This window comes from Trachurus trachurus (assembly GCF_905171665.1).
Source record: "Trachurus trachurus genome assembly, chromosome: 6".
Classification (NCBI taxonomy): domain Eukaryota; kingdom Metazoa; phylum Chordata; class Actinopteri; order Carangiformes; family Carangidae; genus Trachurus; species Trachurus trachurus.
This window is the reverse complement of record NC_139897.1, coordinates 24,508,736-24,525,645: the sequence shown is the minus strand read 5'-3', so window position 1 is coordinate 24,525,645 and position 16,910 is coordinate 24,508,736. Positions and strand designations below refer to the sequence as shown.

The following is a 16,910-nucleotide window of genomic DNA, read 5'->3' as shown; positions in this document are numbered from 1 at the left end:
TAGGTGGAGTTGCCAGTACATTTAAACGCTTGATCACTCAAGCATGGGCGCATTGCTTTGTCATGTCTGAACGACCTGTCAGATACTATTGTCTCCTGTGTTGAAACACTTGTTGCTGTTGCTGAATGATCTCCCCACACAAACCCTCATCCATCTGTTTTACATGTTCCTACTTGTTAATCCATCATGTTCTAATATTTGTCCACCTGTCTGTTTTTTGTTTCGTTTTTAATTCTCCTAATCCTGTTAATAGCGCTATGTAAGGATGTACACAGGGGGCATTGACTCAATGGCTGAGCAGTTAACCAATCAGCTTCAGTCTCAGGAACACCCCAAGCCCTCACCTGAGAAGAGGGATTTGGTAAGCATCTTGTTTCCAGGTGGTAGAAGAAGGCGGCATGTGGCTGCGCAAATCAAAGCCTCATTTGCCAGAGATGTGTTGTTTTTGTTTAGTGACATGTGGTTGATATACACCGATGTGTTAGTTTTCTCTCCCAGTCGAACCCCCGATCCATCTCCCTTTGCCTGTAGAGTGTTTCCTCAACAAGAAACAGCAGTTTTTTGGGTACCCTTGTGTTTGTAGATGATTTGAACAAGATGATGATAAATAACCTTGTGAGTTGCTGTGATGTTGTTATTAGAATATAAAATAGCTCAACAACACCCAAGCATACGTTGTTGTCTGTGCCGATGTTGTGGCTCGGTGCTAAATCTCAGATCTACTTGAGCCTCCTCTCTCCTCCATGTTTCCCTCCAGAGACTAAATAAAGGCTTTATCTCTCTGCAGGGCTCTCTCAGAAAGGAGTTCCCTGTCAACATCGGAGGCAGCGACGTTTGCTTCTTCTGTCGAAAGCGCGTGTACGTGATGGAGAGGCTGAGCGCGGAGGGAAAGTTCTTCCATCGCAGCTGCTTCAAGTGCGACTACTGTGGCACCACACTACGACTGTCCTCCTACGCCTTTGATGTGGAGGATGGTAAGAAGATAACGCCTTTTGATTGTTTTTTTTTTATTTCTTTTTTTTTCTTTTTAAACATCAGACACAGACAAAATAAATTGAAATTATGTTCAGTTTGATGATCACAACATCACCCAAAACCCTTTGAAGAGAAAGAACAAATAAACTCTACCACATTATGCCTTTAAAAACTCTCAAAATATGCAAATTTGGCGCCCCCCAGTGGGAGCATCAAAACAGACATGATCACCATCCAATACAATGAATACTGGGAATGAATTGACTTGAAAGTAACACATGAAGTGCACATAAGTTCAGCAGGGTAAATGCTATTAGAATAACTTGAACAGTTCTATAACCAAATTTAACACATTGCAGCTTTAAAATGTGTAAACTTCACTTTTAAACAAATGACATTAAATGAGATTATATAGTTACACTGGCTGCAGAGCCAAGTCCCATGATTTAATTTTTTTTCTCCCTCTCTGGGAGGTGTCTATTGTGCTGAAGGACAAGCTACACTTTTGTTCAGTGAGACAGAGAAACTGTTTTCAGGACTGGTCGTGGGACTGAAACCCACTGCTGGTCTGAACTGCTCAGACAAAAGTGAAGTCTTTTTTAATTCTGAATGACAAACCAGACGGGCTGCTTCAACAGATAAAAGCCTATGGAGTGTGTGAGATGAAATTTTCAGATTGTGCAGTGTATATGTTTTGTTATGCATTCAGTATGTCTGCTTATTTTCATTCTGTCTGTCTCCCCTTTTTTTTTTTTATTCTGCAGGGAAATTTTACTGCAAGCCTCACTACTGCTACCGCCTGTCTGGTTATGCTCAGAGAAAGAGGCCTGCTCCCTCCCCTGCTCCAATCACAACCAAGGTACCTGTTATTGTTTTTTTTTTTTTTTTTTATTATTTATTTAAAATAGGAAATCCTGGTGGAAAACCTGAATCGACTTGGCAGTTAATGCAGAAATTCATTGTTTGGTTTATCTTCAAAATGCAGTGCTTAAGTACATAGGGGAACAAGTGGGAAGCAGTGTAGCATATTGATTAGGAACCTTTTTATCTTTGATATTTTTGCACCTGGATAAGAACATTTGGCACTTTCTTTTCATTTGGCGCTGGCCTTATATCTGTCTCTTTTTACCTTTTTTGCAGGAGAACCAGGCGCCCCAAACTCCAACGGCGACCGTCGATGCCCCGGGAAGGGCGATGGCAGCGGCAGCGCCCTCGGCCGAGCTCCAGCCTTCAGGTACCCCACTTTCCTCTCTTGCTGCTGCGGCGGTTGCGCCCTGCCGCCTGGCCATGGGCGTGGGAGTCCCGCTGCGTACCCTCCGCCGCACGCTCTCCTGGACCTGCCACCAGGTGGCGCACAACCCCCTAGATTCTCCCTTCCTGTGCACCTACTGCATCTACCTCTTCTGCTGTTTCACCATCAATGTCCTGCTCAACCTCCTCTAGCATGTCCTCCTCTCTTATCCCTCCTCCCTCCTTATACTTCCTCTTTACTCTCTGCCAGCTAACGTCGGTCGGACTGTACGGATCTGATTGTATTGACTCACTGAGCCTGCGAAGTGTTTGTGTAGATTTTGTGAGTCTTCGTCTCAGTGACTGATTCAATTCCTCAAGATGCAGCATTCGTTTCTGTCCATTTTAGCAGCCAGGTCATGACTTTGTGATTGGCCCGAGGCAGTTTAGTTGCTTTGGCGGAATATTTTTGGAAGTGAATGGTGCATCTTAAACTTATTTATTTATTTATTTATTTATTTATTTTTTACCTTGGCTTGGACATTAAAAAGAGCTGGGCGGACCTCCCTCTGGTCAGCTCCCCATGCAGGCAGCAGCCCTAACGCTCTTGTTCTGCTTCTCATTCTGGTTTTATTTTGCGCATTGAAGCAGTAATGCGGCAACTTCCTTAACGCCAAATATTAGTTTAAATTCGGCAACACATTCATGTACCTTTTTTTAAGTTGGTTGTCTACCTAAACCGAACTTTTTTCCTGCCTGTGTTTTTAATGAAGAGCCAAGCTTTCCTCTTCTGTGATTGTAACCTCTAGTGGCCTGTGACTGCTCTGTTTGACCTCTACCTCCTCCTGTGTGATGTGTTTCTTTTAGAGCCTGCTTTGTGATGTGTTTCTTTCTCTTTGTAAGCTGTTCTTTTTTTTTTTTTTGCATCTACTGTATCCCTCCTACTGAAACTCACCATACTGTGACCAAGTGCCTGTATCAGTGCTTTTTGTGAGCTTTACCTTTCCCCCCTCCTATCAGAGCAGTTTAAAACTGAGAGCTCTACTAGTGCTTGAATCGGTGCCTGCAATTGGTTCTCTTGTGATTTGTTTCACTCCTCCGCCACACTCTCTCAGCTGCCCTGTTCCTCCCGCATCCCTCAGCCTCTCATCCCTGACAGATTGCCGCTCAGACCTGCGTTTGCTCACTTTAGTGCATTTTCGCTGCATTTATCGCTTTGCATACTATAGGCAACTATAATCATATTATATAGAAAGAAGTGGAATGGATTAAGGTAAGGTTTAGATTCACAAAAAATGAATAAAAGTCAAGTGTAGGCCTGCTACATTGTGTGGCAAGTGTAGTATTACTTATTGAATATAGCTTATAACTACCGCAATAATATTACAAACACATGTAACATTTAAATCAGGTAATAACATTTAATAATAATTACTTTAATTACTAAAGGCAACACAGAATAGAATAACTTCTGTTAATAACCAACGTCATTGTTTTTGTTTAGGTGAAAAATAACATCATGGTATCACTCAAGAGTACGATGTTGAAGTAAATCCTGTGTTTCTCAGATAATGCAAACATAATTTTGCGATTGTACTATTTCCTCGCTATTTGTAATAGTTAAGTAAATTCAGTGATGTTATCAGTAAAAATCTGAATTTAATATAGTATATAAGATAAATACTTTGAAAGTGGAACACTGTGCAAATGGCACAAGTCAGGTCATGGGGTCGCTTTAGCCCTTTAATTGTTATGGAAAGGTAAAACATAAAACCATCTCAGCATTTCAGGCATTATAAACCACTGCAGCTGTCTGACCACATTCCTTATCCACATTAACATAACATAAATGTGACAGTATCAAATTTCACACATTCACTGTTACACCTGTTCCTTACTTTACTTTACTTTTTTCTTTTTTTTATCATCATTGCTTACAGCAGCTGTAATTGGAGGGGACACTGTAGCTCTGCTTTAATGAGTAGAGAGACGGGAAGTGTAGTTTCAGGTGTTAAACACGTCTTGTTTTTTAACTCATTCCACTCACATTCACAAATTCCCAATTTCTCATTTGGAAATCACACTTTCTTCATACCAGTTTTAAGATTTGCTTCTCAGGATGGGAAAAAGGCAAGGCACCAACCTTGTACCTATATAACTGTAGTGAAATAGAGATATTTTAGAGTGATAAACTTACAATACTTGTGTTTGTTTTTAATATCTGCTGTAGGAACATAATCTAACGCAATAAATTCAGTTTTAGATCTTAAATCGCTGTGTGGTTGTCGATTTGTCCTAAAAAAAAAAAAAAGGAAGTAAAAAAAAAGTTGTGTTAAAGTGCAACAGTTTCATATTTGGTTGTGTGGTGGATTTGATGCCATTTAAACATGTCAGAACTTGCATTTAGTTTTCAGTGGATTTGGTTCAGTCTGGTTTGTTTTACAAAGATGAGTACAGTCAGCAGCTGAGCCATGCCCCTACACTCAGTCCTGCATGGCACCTGCGCTGCTCCTCTCCTCTCCTCCGGACGGTTGCACCTTCCTGATTCCTGCTTGTGTTTTGTGTTTTTCTCTCCTCTGCCTCATCTCCTGCGTCTCAGCACCGGAAGTCAACGGGCTGCAGGAGCCGAGCCTCCCGAAACGTCTGCGGGGAACTCCTGAGCGCATCGAGCTGGAGAACTACCGACTGTCCCTGCAGAGGGAGGAGGAGCTGGAGGAGGTGCCCGAGGAGACGCTGGCAGAACACAACCTCAGCAGCGTGCTGGACAAGCCCACGGACGCTGACTTGGGATCCAGGTATGAGCATCATGGCGGGATACGCAGCCTCTGGTTGAAGATCGAAAAAGTAGTTCATCAGTCGTTTAGCTCAATTGTCAATATGCATATATTGCCAATATGATATGCATCCTGACGAACATTAAATAGATAATGTAAACTAATGTAGTTAGTATGTGTGTTGACCCCTTAAAGGGATAGTTCAATATTTTGGCAAATTGGCCCATTGCCATAATCCCTATAGTCATAACAGTAGGTTCGTTACCTTTAATTGTCAATGCAAGCTATTTTTCGAACGGCGGAGCAGAGCCGCGAGCTGCTCAGAGCTACACTACGGAGGCTCATGGGATTTCTTGGTTTCCCTCATCAAACTCATCAAATACACAATCCAACAACTCCAAAACTCTTTCGTGGATAAGTTGTGACCTGCACATTCACCACGCTATGAGATAATAACAGGACGTTACGAGACAGAGTTGTTTTAGAGGTAAATTCATGCGTTCCCGTCGGGGGCAGTTTTTCAACAAGCAGTCTCTGCATTTACCTCTAAAACAACTCTGTCTCGTAACGTTCTGTTATTATCTCATAGCGTGGTGAATGTGCAGGTCACAACTTGTCCACCCGAGCATTTTGGAGTTGTTGGATTTTGTATTTGATGAGTTTGATGAGGGAAACCAAGAAATCCCATTAGCCTCCGTAGCGTAGCTCTGAGCAGCTCGCGGCTCTGCTCCGCCATTCTAAAAATAGCTTGCACCGACAAATAAAGGTAACAAACCTATTGCTAAGACTATAGGGATAATGGCAATGGGCCAGTTTGCCAAAATGTTGAACTATCCCTTTAACACTTGAAATATTAAAGGAACATATAGAAAAATACGAATGTATACCTTCCTGAAAAAATGGGAAAGTTTGAATCATTTTGAAATACTGTGGGAGGAAACTGAAATATTTGGACTCCCTGTTTTACCAACAGTAGCTCGGAGTCAGACATGGAGGAGGAGGACGAGCAGGAGGATCAGGAGGAGGTGGAGTTGGAGCTGGAGTTGGAGGCGCAGGCGGAGGCGGAGGGGGAGCAGCTTCCCAGTCCCTCGGACCTCGGCGGCGTTCCCTGGAGAGAGGCGGTGGAGCTCCACGCCAAACTGAGGGGCGACCAGGGAGACGAGGAGGAGGGGGAGGGCGAAGCTCGGGGCGACGCAGCCAGCAGAGACGGCGAAGCAGACGGGGAAGAGGAATACGAAGAGGAGGAGGATGAGGAGGAGGAGGATGAAGAGGAGGAGGAAGAAGAATCAAGCGATGGTAAATTTATTTTTTCCGTTCTTTCTGTGATCTTGGGAGTAAAAAATATAGTTTGTGTCCTTTTTTTTTGTATGTTTATTACACCCTGTCCAGTCTCCATTTACCCTTTATTAGGACAGCTGGTGTGTCGTGTCTCTGTCTCAAACATTGTTCTCCTCGTCCTCTGCTTCTTTCCTCCTTTTCTACCCCCTCCTCTTCACACTGCCCCCCCCCCCCCCCCCTCCTCCCCCTTTCTTCATCCACCGTGTTTTTCTGTGTGCGCATATATTTGTGTATGCCTTATTATTTTCTTTGCGGGGCATGTCCTCTGTCTCCCCCTGCTGGCAGAGGGGGATTACTGCCCCTGGGATAGAGAGCTCCAGTCAGGCCTTTGGCTGGAGAAGTACCTCACAGATGAAGAGGATGTTGGTACATTTAAAGGTAGCAGCAGAAGTGAAGTGCCTGTGGATGTGTTTGCAGTTTCCTCTTGAGTGTGATGTTTAATCCTGGCTGGTTTGAGTTTCATTTTCAATGATTTCTACGACGAGAGTGTGGCTTTCCTTTCTCTCTGTGTGGTTTTAATTTTCTTTGGTTTGTCGATTGAAGTTTCAAAGGAAAGTGTTTTTTCATTTTATTGTGAGTCCCACTTTAACCTGCTATTTATTACCTCTCTCTTTTTTTTTCTTTTTTTTGTTTATGGCTTTCAAATACTAATCTGATGAACGCTTGCGATTTTTGTGTTTTCCACCCAGGTGCTGCAGCTCTGGTTTGGTATCGAGTGGTAGATCAGTTCTGCTCAACAAATTGTTAATTTCTTTAACCTTGATATTTGAAGCTCACTATTATGGTTTGACTTTTTTTTTTTTGCAGTCTAGTGCATGCAGCCTCCCTCCTCCTCCTCCTCCTCCTCCTCCTTCGCCTGTAATGATTTTCTGTTGCTGCTGTGTATTCTAACTGTCTCTCCTTCATTTTTTTTGTCTTTTCCCTCCTCTCTTCTTCCTCTGTCATTCTCCACTATCCCCGCACAACTGCTCTCATCTATCTTTTTTTCATTGTTCACAAAACTTCATCACAAACCTCCTAAAAAAAAACGCAACATTGGCAACATTGGTACGCTGACCCCCCCCCTGCCCCATACACACACACTCATTTAGCCAGGAACCTAAAGCTCCAACAAGTGGTGCAGCCTGTGGATCCTCAGGCCATTCCAGGTTTGGTGAGACCACACCTGGACTCTGAGGGAGACAAGGACGGCCTGCCGGTCTCGGCCTCCCGACTCTCTCAGCCCTCTGAGCTCACGCAGCCCTCCTCCACAGGTAACCCCCCCACCACCACCACCACCCAGAGGAGCTGAACGACTGTGGGCTTCACAATAATAAGAATCAGGGTCTCGTTTCATCGGTTTCATCAGCTGCTGCTGTTCTGTCTTCATGTCTGTGAAGAGCCCTCCCCCTCCCCCCTTTGACTAACCCACCTGTTGTTTATAATCATGTCTAATTTTGTACATTTTTGTCACTTTTGCTTTTATGTCTTGGAATGTCTAATTTTTGTGTTCAGTCTTTTTTAATTTAATTTGTCATTCAGAGTTGCTGTTGGTCCGCTGGGGTGAACGTAAAGTTCCTCAACCACGTCCCAGCGCGCCACCTAACCCTCTCGTTAATTCCTTTTGATTTTTTTTAATTTTTTTTTGTGTTCTGCTTTGTTCTTTTGTGTTCTGCTGTGTCCTTTCCCATGTGTCTAATTACTTTACTGTTATTTCCCTGCCATCTATCCCTCGTCGTTCTGTATCTTCTGGTTTGAACGTAGCACCTGCCCACACGTCCGCCCGACACGAGGCAGTGAGAGTCTGGTTGGAGTCCATGTCTGGAGGTAGCTCAGAGTTTCAATGGGATGGTGGCATCCTGTCTTTTTAGACTTGTATACTCTTCTCTTGTCTGTCGGCTGGCCCCTTTTTTTCCCTGGAGCATGCAGAAACACGTGCAGAGACCAGTAAACTCACACGCATGCATGCTGTAAGGCTGTCACTCTGGAGAGCTCTGCTGCTCCCCATGGGATCGGATTCAGCACCTGTGTTTCACTTTTTCCACAACCCAACGTCTCTTCTTCTGCCCTCTCTCCAACTTCCCAAAAAATGTATCTTCACTTTACTTTACAAGGCAGACTGTGCTGCAGTATAATGTATTCCAGTGACAGACGAGCCTTCAAGGATCGAAAACACTTCATATCACAGTCTCGTGCAGTATTTTTATAGGAATCTGCTGTCGCTATTTTTTTTTTCACTAACACATTAATGGCTCTTGGAAATGCAAAAAGTGAGAGAGAATGAGGCCACTGAGATACTTAATCAACTTTTAAAAAGCTCGAGTGAATGAAATGAGAGTCCTATATTCATGGCTTGTGTTCTGGGCTAAAAGATCAGTGAAGATCTACTAGAATCAGATGTTCTTTCACTATGTCCTTGTGCACCCACGTGAACAATGGCGCATTTGTGCACTGAGCACAAATGACGGTTTATGTTGTGATATTATTTCTAAACTGCATGAATTAACTGTGTGGGTTGGTTATTAGCCCACTCCAGTTTTTAGTCTCCTTCAACAAATTGTTTTGTTTATATGAGAGACTGCTGTATAACAATTGTCATTAACATTTCGGTTGTGCTTTTGCTTGGTTCAAATGTCATCCATTTGTTACTTTATAAATGGATTGTTGCATGTATTTACTAATGCTGCTCTGTGCCCCATCCTTTGTTCATTTTTATTCACAGACTCACTATAACTTATGATTTCATTTGTATGCAAAACTAATATTTCATGTTTTTTGCCAGAACATTTTCATTTTTCAAGTTTTCAGCAGAAAAAAATAGATTTTTAGTTTTGAAGCATTTTCCCTTCCTTTTCCAACTTTTAATTTTTAAGCTCCATTCGTCAGTGCTTAGGTTTTTCTTGAAGCAGTCGTTAAGTTCTTGTGTCCTTTTGTTTTCGCCTTTAGGCAGAATTTCTGAGAAGTTGAGGTTAGGCTAGGTTTTTGTAGAAAGGTGCAAAAATAAAACTGTGAATGAGCAACGACAGACCGTGTTTCCATTTTTCACTCATTTCTTGGCATCTCTGTTGCACCAGAGCCCTGTGAGGAAGAAGAAGACCTGGAGGCAGAAGCAGACAGCCCAGATATAGAGCCTGGTACGGAGATGGATCAGGGTAAGCTGCCAAACGGATACACATAATAATCCCAAGACAAGCCATCAGTTCTTCCTCGTTCTTCCTCGTGCACTATACTTCATAATGTTACGTTTCAATTCCAGATGACATCCCATCAGATGCTGAAGCCGAGGCTCGTTTGCACCAATCAGAGCACGCTGAAGCGCTTCCTGAAGAAGACAAGAAGTCAGACAGTGTGGGAATGACGTCTTGTATCGGTATGTGCCACTTATCATTCCACTAAATTGCTCCTTCACATGTAAAGTGCTGCTTGAAAGTTTGTGAACCCCTTGAGTAGTTTAGATTTTTCTTCTTTTTATATCATGATTCTCTTATTTTATTTTAAATTTTGGGGCTTTTTTTGCCATTAAATGATAGGATAGTTGAGAGAGACAGCAAATGGGGAGGTGGAGAGAGGGGGAATGATATGCAGCAAAGGGCCACCAGATTCAGCCTGCTCAACCTACTAAGCTATACAGTATGGCGCCCCATGATTCTTTTATTGTATCATCGTCAGTTTTTTATATATGAAATGTCAAATTTATGTTTATTAATTCCATGGACTTGTTTTGAGGGAACTGTGTGTGTAGCCAGCAGAGCACAACGTGAAACATCAGAGTATGTGCAAAAGGAAGTGAACCACAGCTGCATTGGTAAAGTCAAGCAGGTAAAAGACTCAGGAGAAACACATGTGGGTGCTCAAGTAATCAATTAAGCAGATCAATCACATGAGACATCCTTATGGAAAGCAAATAATTTACAAATGGAGGATGCCACAACTCTGCCTAGAAGTGGACGGCCATCAAAACTTTCATATTCTTTCAAGAACCAGGAGAATAATAAATTCATCAACAATCAAGTGAAAAATGAATAGACATGGAATGAATGGAATTATAACGATGCATTAAGAAACTTACTTACAAGACCTTGACGGCTGAGTGCGAGTGAAATGTTTGTAAATGCACGTGTCAACACCTTTAACGCTGTACTCAGAAACCTGATGTATAGATTTATGTGTCGGCTTAAAGCCTCAGAAAACCAGATAATTAACAGTTCTAACCCATTAACTGTAGCTCCACCAGGTATCAATCTCTGTTCTGGAGACACTGGTACAGTTGTCTCTTTTTAACTTTATAGTAATTTCTATTTTTTATATTTTTGATATCAACTATGTACATTTTTTATTGTTTGTGTTGTGTGTCTGTTGTTGTGTTTGTCTTGCTATGGACCCTGAGCCTGAAATAAGATATATACACTACAGTATATAATGGGAGAGTTGCTAGGAGGAAGTATCTGCTCCCAATAAAGAACAAAGGTGCCGGTTTAAACTTTGCCATAGAGGACTAAAGGACAAACCAGAGGCCTTCTTGGACGTCCATTCTCTGGACAGACGAGTCCAAAATTGAATTATTTGGCCACAATCACAGACACCATGTTTGTTTGGAAGGTTCCTAAACTTTCAAGCAGCACTGTACAGTTTGTTTCCTACAAGAACAAATGGCAATGACATGTCTTTCTTTTTGTCTGTGCCCCTCAGAGCCATCCAGCAGCAGCCCGACACAGAAAGAAGACGTCGTCCTTTCACCTCTCAAACCATCACCGGAGCCTGAGACACAGGTGAGATGATTCCAAATTTATCTGGTTGAAAATAATAAGTGATGGTGCTGTCAAAAAAAAAAAAAATCTGAAAACCCTGAGCATCTCTTGTTTCTTTTCCAGACACCTCATGTGAAGTCTCCTGGCACTCGCTTTTTCCCTGACCCATTTATACCTGAGGAGACGAAGCCTGACAGGACGACTCCCTCTCCAGCTGCCAGGAGCCCGCTGGGCCCATCAGCTGCTCCTGTCCACCATCATTTCACCGTCTCCTCTCCCGTCTCTCCCGCCGCCGCCGCTTCTCCCGTCAATGTCTTCGCCTCCGCTGCCTCATCACCTCCCAGCACGCCCACCAAATCGCCCATCGCCTCCCCGCTCAAGCCGGCGATCAAGTCTCCCGTCAGATCCCCCGTCAAGTCTCCGGTCAGCTCGCCGATCCGCTCCCAGCCCACCCCGCTGCCGGAGACTCGCGCGCCTAAATCTCCGGTGTTTCCTCACCGCTCCATCTGCCCGCTGACGGGAAACCCGCTCTCCCCGATCTGCGCGCAGCCTCTGCCCTGTCAGGAGCCGTCGTCGTCGCCGCTCTCCTCCGACTCTCCCGTCAGAACGCAGCCCGTCCCCGCCGTCACCTCGACGCCCATGACCAAAACCGACAAGGGCACGACGCCGGAGCACTCGCAGTCCGCCGACGACTCCTCCTCCTCCTCGACGGAGGACACGCCCTCTAAAAAGACGGACATCATCGAGGAGTTTTGGCAAAAGAGCGCCGAGATCAGAAAGAGCCTGGGTCTGTCTCCTCTGGACCGCAGCAGCAAGATCTTAGAGAAGAGCGTCGTCAAGGCAGCGCTGCAGCAGGACCCGGCCCCCGTCAAGGTGATTATACACTTGATTATACACTCAAATGTTTGTCTACTTCACAAAATTATTCATAATGCTTATGCCCCCCCTCTGAAAAAGTTTGTGACACTCTCAACGTAGAACTCAGTTTGGCAGCTCTTCTTTTTCATGTGAGGCCATGAGTCAGTGGAATCTCCTTCCCACAGAACTTATTCTATGTACAAATCCTCACACATTCTCATGCTTGTCAAAGCGCTGGTTACTGAGGAAGCAAGTTTGCACACATTGTTGAGTGATATGTGAGTGTGTGTATGTGTCTGGCTATGAGAGTGGTTATTAGAGGAGGATGGGGATAGTTGGATTGTTATCTGTGTATTGTATGTGTTTGTGTTTGTGTTTGAATGTGTGATGAGAGTAAGAGAGAGTGTATGTGCTGTTAATCCCATATTGTGCACTTCATGATTTGGCGCTCCTGTTCCCTGCTTTTATTAGTGCATTCTGTCAATTTTTTAAATATTATGGTCATTATGTCACTTATGTCCTATTTCAATGATTTTTAATATTGTATCTGCTCCCACTTTACCTGCCCAGGGACTACAGGCGGAAATGAGCAATTGTTGCTATAACCTGCATAAAGAGTCTCTTCTTGTTTTACAAGATTAATGTTTTTTGTGCATTGTCCCTGTTTTAAATAAATACATTCATTCATTCATTCAAGGTGAAGGCTCCCGAGGCGCCTGAGGAGCAGAAGCCCGCCTTCGCCGGCCGAGCCGTCATCCGCAGACTCAACATCACTCTGGAGGGTCAGGTCATCACCCCCATCGCCGCGCCCGCGGAGCCCAAGAGTAACGGCTCGGATAAGAGAGACCTCAGCAGCAGCTCGGGCCTGGGGCTGAACGGCAGCCTGGCCACCAGCCAGACCGCAAACAGCGACAGCTACAACATGTCCGACTCGGCTATGCTCACCCCGCCGTCCAGCCCGCCGCCGCCCGTGCCCGCTAACCAGTCTCCGGCCGTGCTCAGGCAGCAGAGACATCAGGTGTCCTGGAGCAACGGGACGGAGAAGACTCCACCCGAGCGTGCCAAAGAGCCAGCCAGGACCAAGACTCCCGTTCAGACCAAGACTCCCGTTCCCACGCCGAGGTCGGCCCAGCTGAGCCCGGCGTCCGCGCCCAAACCCGCTCCCAGGAAGCTCCCGTCGCCGCAGGCGGAGCCGGAAGCGGCGACTACTCCGGCGGTCGTCGTCATGCGGGAGAAGAAGACGAAGCCTCGGGCGGAGGGGCTCAGGAAGTCGTTCGTGGAGACGGTGGAGGAGATCCCCTTCGCCGACGACGTGGAGGAGACGTACGACGAGCGGACGCCGGAGACGAGCGTGAACAGGTATTACACTCCGCCCACCAGTAAGCCCGGCAGGGAACGACCTCCTCTGCATCTGGCGCTGGCGATGGAGAACGGGAAGCCCAACATCCAAGGCGGTCAGGCCTCCAAGGCGCAAAGGGCGACTCAGTTCTCCCCAGAGGCCAAAGAGATCGCCGAGGAGAGAATGAGGGCTAGAGAAAAGTCCATCAAGAGCCAGGTGCTGAAGGACGCCATGGCCAAGCAGCTGAACAAGATGAAAGAATCCGAGATGGAGAAGGGCGCCTCGCCGAAAGTGGCCTGGACCGTGAGCCCGGACGGAGCGGGGAAGAGCAAGAAGTCGTCCGTGTCTCCGAAGATGTCGGCCGTGAAAGCCCTGGAGTCCAAGAAGGCGGAGACGATCCCGGAGCGCTTCTTCAGCAGCAACAAGAGCCTGGACAGCTCGGTGGCCTCGTCCGACGGCTCCTCCGCCGGCAAGAGCAAGAAACGCAGTTCCCTCTTCTCGCCGCGCAAGAACAAGAAGGAGAAAAAGGCCAAGAACGACGGCAGCAGCAGCAGGGTCTCCGGCTCGGACGAGACGCCGCCCAAACACAAGTCGTTGTGGAAGGCCGTGTTCTCGGGGTACAAGAAGGACAAGAAGAAGAAGGAGGACAAGTCGTGTCCGAGCACGCCGTCCTCCAGCTCCACCACTCAGGACTCTGGGAAGAAGAGGTCGCCGCCTCCCGGGAGATCATCAGGTGAGAGAAGTGCTCCAGAGATTTGTGAATGAATGATAGATAGATAGATAGATAGATAGATAGATAGATAGATAGATAGATAGATAGATAGATAGATAGATAGATAGATAGATAGATAGATAGATATTATATTAGCACATAATAGTACAAATTATAGTGCAAATATTTTTTTTAATGCACAGAATTACAGTACACATGGATCAACTGAACATCAGCTGACTGCATGATTACATAGATAGATAGATAGATAGATAGATAGATAGATAGATAGATAGATAGATAGATAGATAGATAGATAGATAGATAGATAGATAGAGGACGGAGGAGTTGTACAGCTGTATTGCGGTGGGTATGAATGGTTTTTTATATCGCTCTCTTGAACAGCGGGGGGAATGTTTTGTGAGAATCAACTTTTTTTTTTTTTTTATTGCTCCAAGTCTTTTTATTCATAAACAGAGAGTATACACATCCAATCATAACATCTTATAATTCATAATTTCATTTTCTATTACATTCATTTTCTTTTGTTGCTGGTTTGTATTCTTCATTTTGCTTTAAAGCACTTCGGGATCAATCTCTGCTTTGTGTTGAATGTGCTATATAAATAAACCTGAGAATACAAAGTACATAATTTCAGAAGCATGAGTGAATAGAAATAATAGAAACCCCCCTCCTCGCTCCAACAGAGCCCCATCCCTACAGCAATATTACTGTACAGTACCATTCAACAACCTAGTATTGATTGATCTTGCCTACAACCACATACTAACATGCATCACTTACATTTTAAAATTACATATAGAAAATCAAATTAAAACAAAACACAATTAATTACATAGTAATGGTGCGTGGGAATCAACTTTAATTAACCCCTTTGCCTATTGGACGTTGCAGACCTGAAATCACGCAGAAACTTGAGCTTCTCCGAGGACTCGGACCTGTCCTGCGACGACGTTCTGGAGAGGTCGTCTCAGAAGTCGAAGGCAGATGTGAGTAGCAACAGATGCAACTCAGACACGTCTCATGTTTAGACCAGCTCGAGTTGACTCGGCTCATTTAAGACATTTTAGTCCGGAAAGCATCTGCTGACAATCAGTGGAGCTTAAACTGGGCCCGTCAGCAAACTCCAGCTATTTTCACTTCATATTTATCAGCAGAATCAGACAAGTACGCTGTCATTTTTTTTTTTTTTCCCCCAGTTTGAAAATAGCTCACAAGCAGCAATAGCAGCTGATGTATTCACCCACTTAGGTGTAAAGCAGAGCACCATAAGCGCATTTACTGTGCCTGACATCTAACCGTGGCTGACGTGCCTGTGTAGCTGTGTTTCCAGACAACAGTGAGTGAAACAGCATTTTTGCAGACGGGGGCTCTGGGAGGCCAGACGACGACGACGACGGCAACAACCCACTGCAGCTGTTTCTATGTTTGTTTCCTCTGAAAACCCACTTTCACATTTAAATAATTTCTTCCCAGCGGCACACGGACATCTTTGACCTAGTGTCAGGCATGCAGAAGGAAGCCGTAATAAAGGAGAAGGAGGAGAGGCTGGAAAAGGAGAGGAGGAGGGATTTAAAGGAGAAAAGGAGGGTGAAAGAGAGGCGTAAAGAAAGAGAGCGGGAAAAAGAGGTTGATCGAGAAAAGGAGAAAGACAATGAGGAGGTATATTGCGAGGCGGCGGCGGTGAAAGGATGTTGAATTTCAAAACAAACATATGAACACTTCACATAGCGTACATGGCTCGCCTCTGGCCTTTTAGGCCGGCCTGGAATTAATTTGTAATAAAAGTAATTTATTCATTTTTAAGGGAAATTGGAATAAAACAGTGTTTAAACTTTTTCTGCCCCGAAGAACAAATCGTGTGCCCGAGTCATGGTTTAAAAACACATTTTCTGCACAGCAGTATGACACATTAAATGTACATCATAATCATACGTATTATCAAAATTTGCTAAATGAGTGAATTCTCCAAGACCGGATTCATTAAATATGCTGGAGGCACAAGGCCTGTTTCTTATACAAGCTCTTTTATTTGAATTCATTTGTATTCATTATGCTTATGGCTGAAATTCAACATCCTTGTCTCCGCCGCCGCTCAGTCTCTGTGTGTGTGTACCTGGTGGTTTAGATAGATACAGTGGAGCTCAGGGGCCAGAGGCATGAATCCATTAACCAATGGAAAACACTCTCCCATTTTTGTTTTCTTCGTCTTGACGACACGTGTGAAGAATGAATTGAACATTTTTATTACTCTTCATGAATATCGGTCTGAGTTTGGACTTTGTTCAGTTACGGTCACGGGAGATTAGAGCTGCATCATGCCTGCCAGGCCGTGTGTGTCATTCAGTGAAAGCTCAGAGGAAGTAGACTAGTCTCTAGTTTAGTATTAGCTCTCTCCAGCTCTGAGTGTGTTTTAATAGAGACCTTTCTTCCATCTCTCTGTTAAGACAGCTCTCTACAGTAAATCCCTTGGTTTTGTGTGTCATATCAGCTCCTCATAATGTGATTTGTGATTTAGTTTAGTCGTTAGCTCCATTTGACTAATTTTAATGAACATACAGTAGATGTTCGTGATGTCACTGCACCCTGTCAGGTTTTTGTTTTGTCTGTTTTTTTTTGGTGTGGGATATTAACATTGCCTGTTTTGATCATACCTGCTAAATATTACTTTTGTTTGTTTGTTTGTTTGTTTTATTTTGACCAATTTAACCTCAATCATTAACCCATTTAATCATATCATCTGTATCATGTTTGTTTCCTCCCCTTTTTTTTATGTTTTCGTCTTCCCCAAGTCTGTTTATGTTCCTCACGCACTGGCGTTCAAGAGATCATACGCCACAAAGGTAGTATTACATACATTCCCATTGATAACCCCCTCCTCCAGCCCCACCCCCAACCCCCCCTCCCTCCTGCACATGCTTCAGTTTACTGTCATA

At 44.4% G+C, this 16,910-nt stretch overlaps 1 protein-coding gene across 1 annotated transcript in view; it reads left to right on the top strand.

Annotated features, from left to right (window-relative positions):
• The window catches only part of mical3a (microtubule associated monooxygenase, calponin and LIM domain containing 3a), a 77,895-nt gene that overhangs the window by 42,640 nt on the left and 18,345 nt on the right, over positions 1–16,910 (top strand). The window contains exons 25-41 of the mRNA XM_083974241.1: positions 254–361; positions 788–974; positions 1,740–1,834; positions 2,116–2,209; positions 4,805–5,000; positions 5,953–6,275; positions 6,603–6,695; positions 7,409–7,570; positions 8,061–8,123; positions 9,371–9,448; positions 9,553–9,666; positions 10,986–11,065; positions 11,168–11,917; positions 12,600–13,974; positions 14,869–14,963; positions 15,451–15,636; positions 16,767–16,817. Of these exons, the coding sequence (XP_083830367.1) occupies positions 254–361; positions 788–974; positions 1,740–1,834; positions 2,116–2,209; positions 4,805–5,000; positions 5,953–6,275; positions 6,603–6,695; positions 7,409–7,570; positions 8,061–8,123; positions 9,371–9,448; positions 9,553–9,666; positions 10,986–11,065; positions 11,168–11,917; positions 12,600–13,974; positions 14,869–14,963; positions 15,451–15,636; positions 16,767–16,817 (4,050 nt within the window). The remainder of the gene's footprint in view (positions 1–253; positions 362–787; positions 975–1,739; positions 1,835–2,115; positions 2,210–4,804; positions 5,001–5,952; positions 6,276–6,602; positions 6,696–7,408; positions 7,571–8,060; positions 8,124–9,370; positions 9,449–9,552; positions 9,667–10,985; positions 11,066–11,167; positions 11,918–12,599; positions 13,975–14,868; positions 14,964–15,450; positions 15,637–16,766; positions 16,818–16,910) is intronic.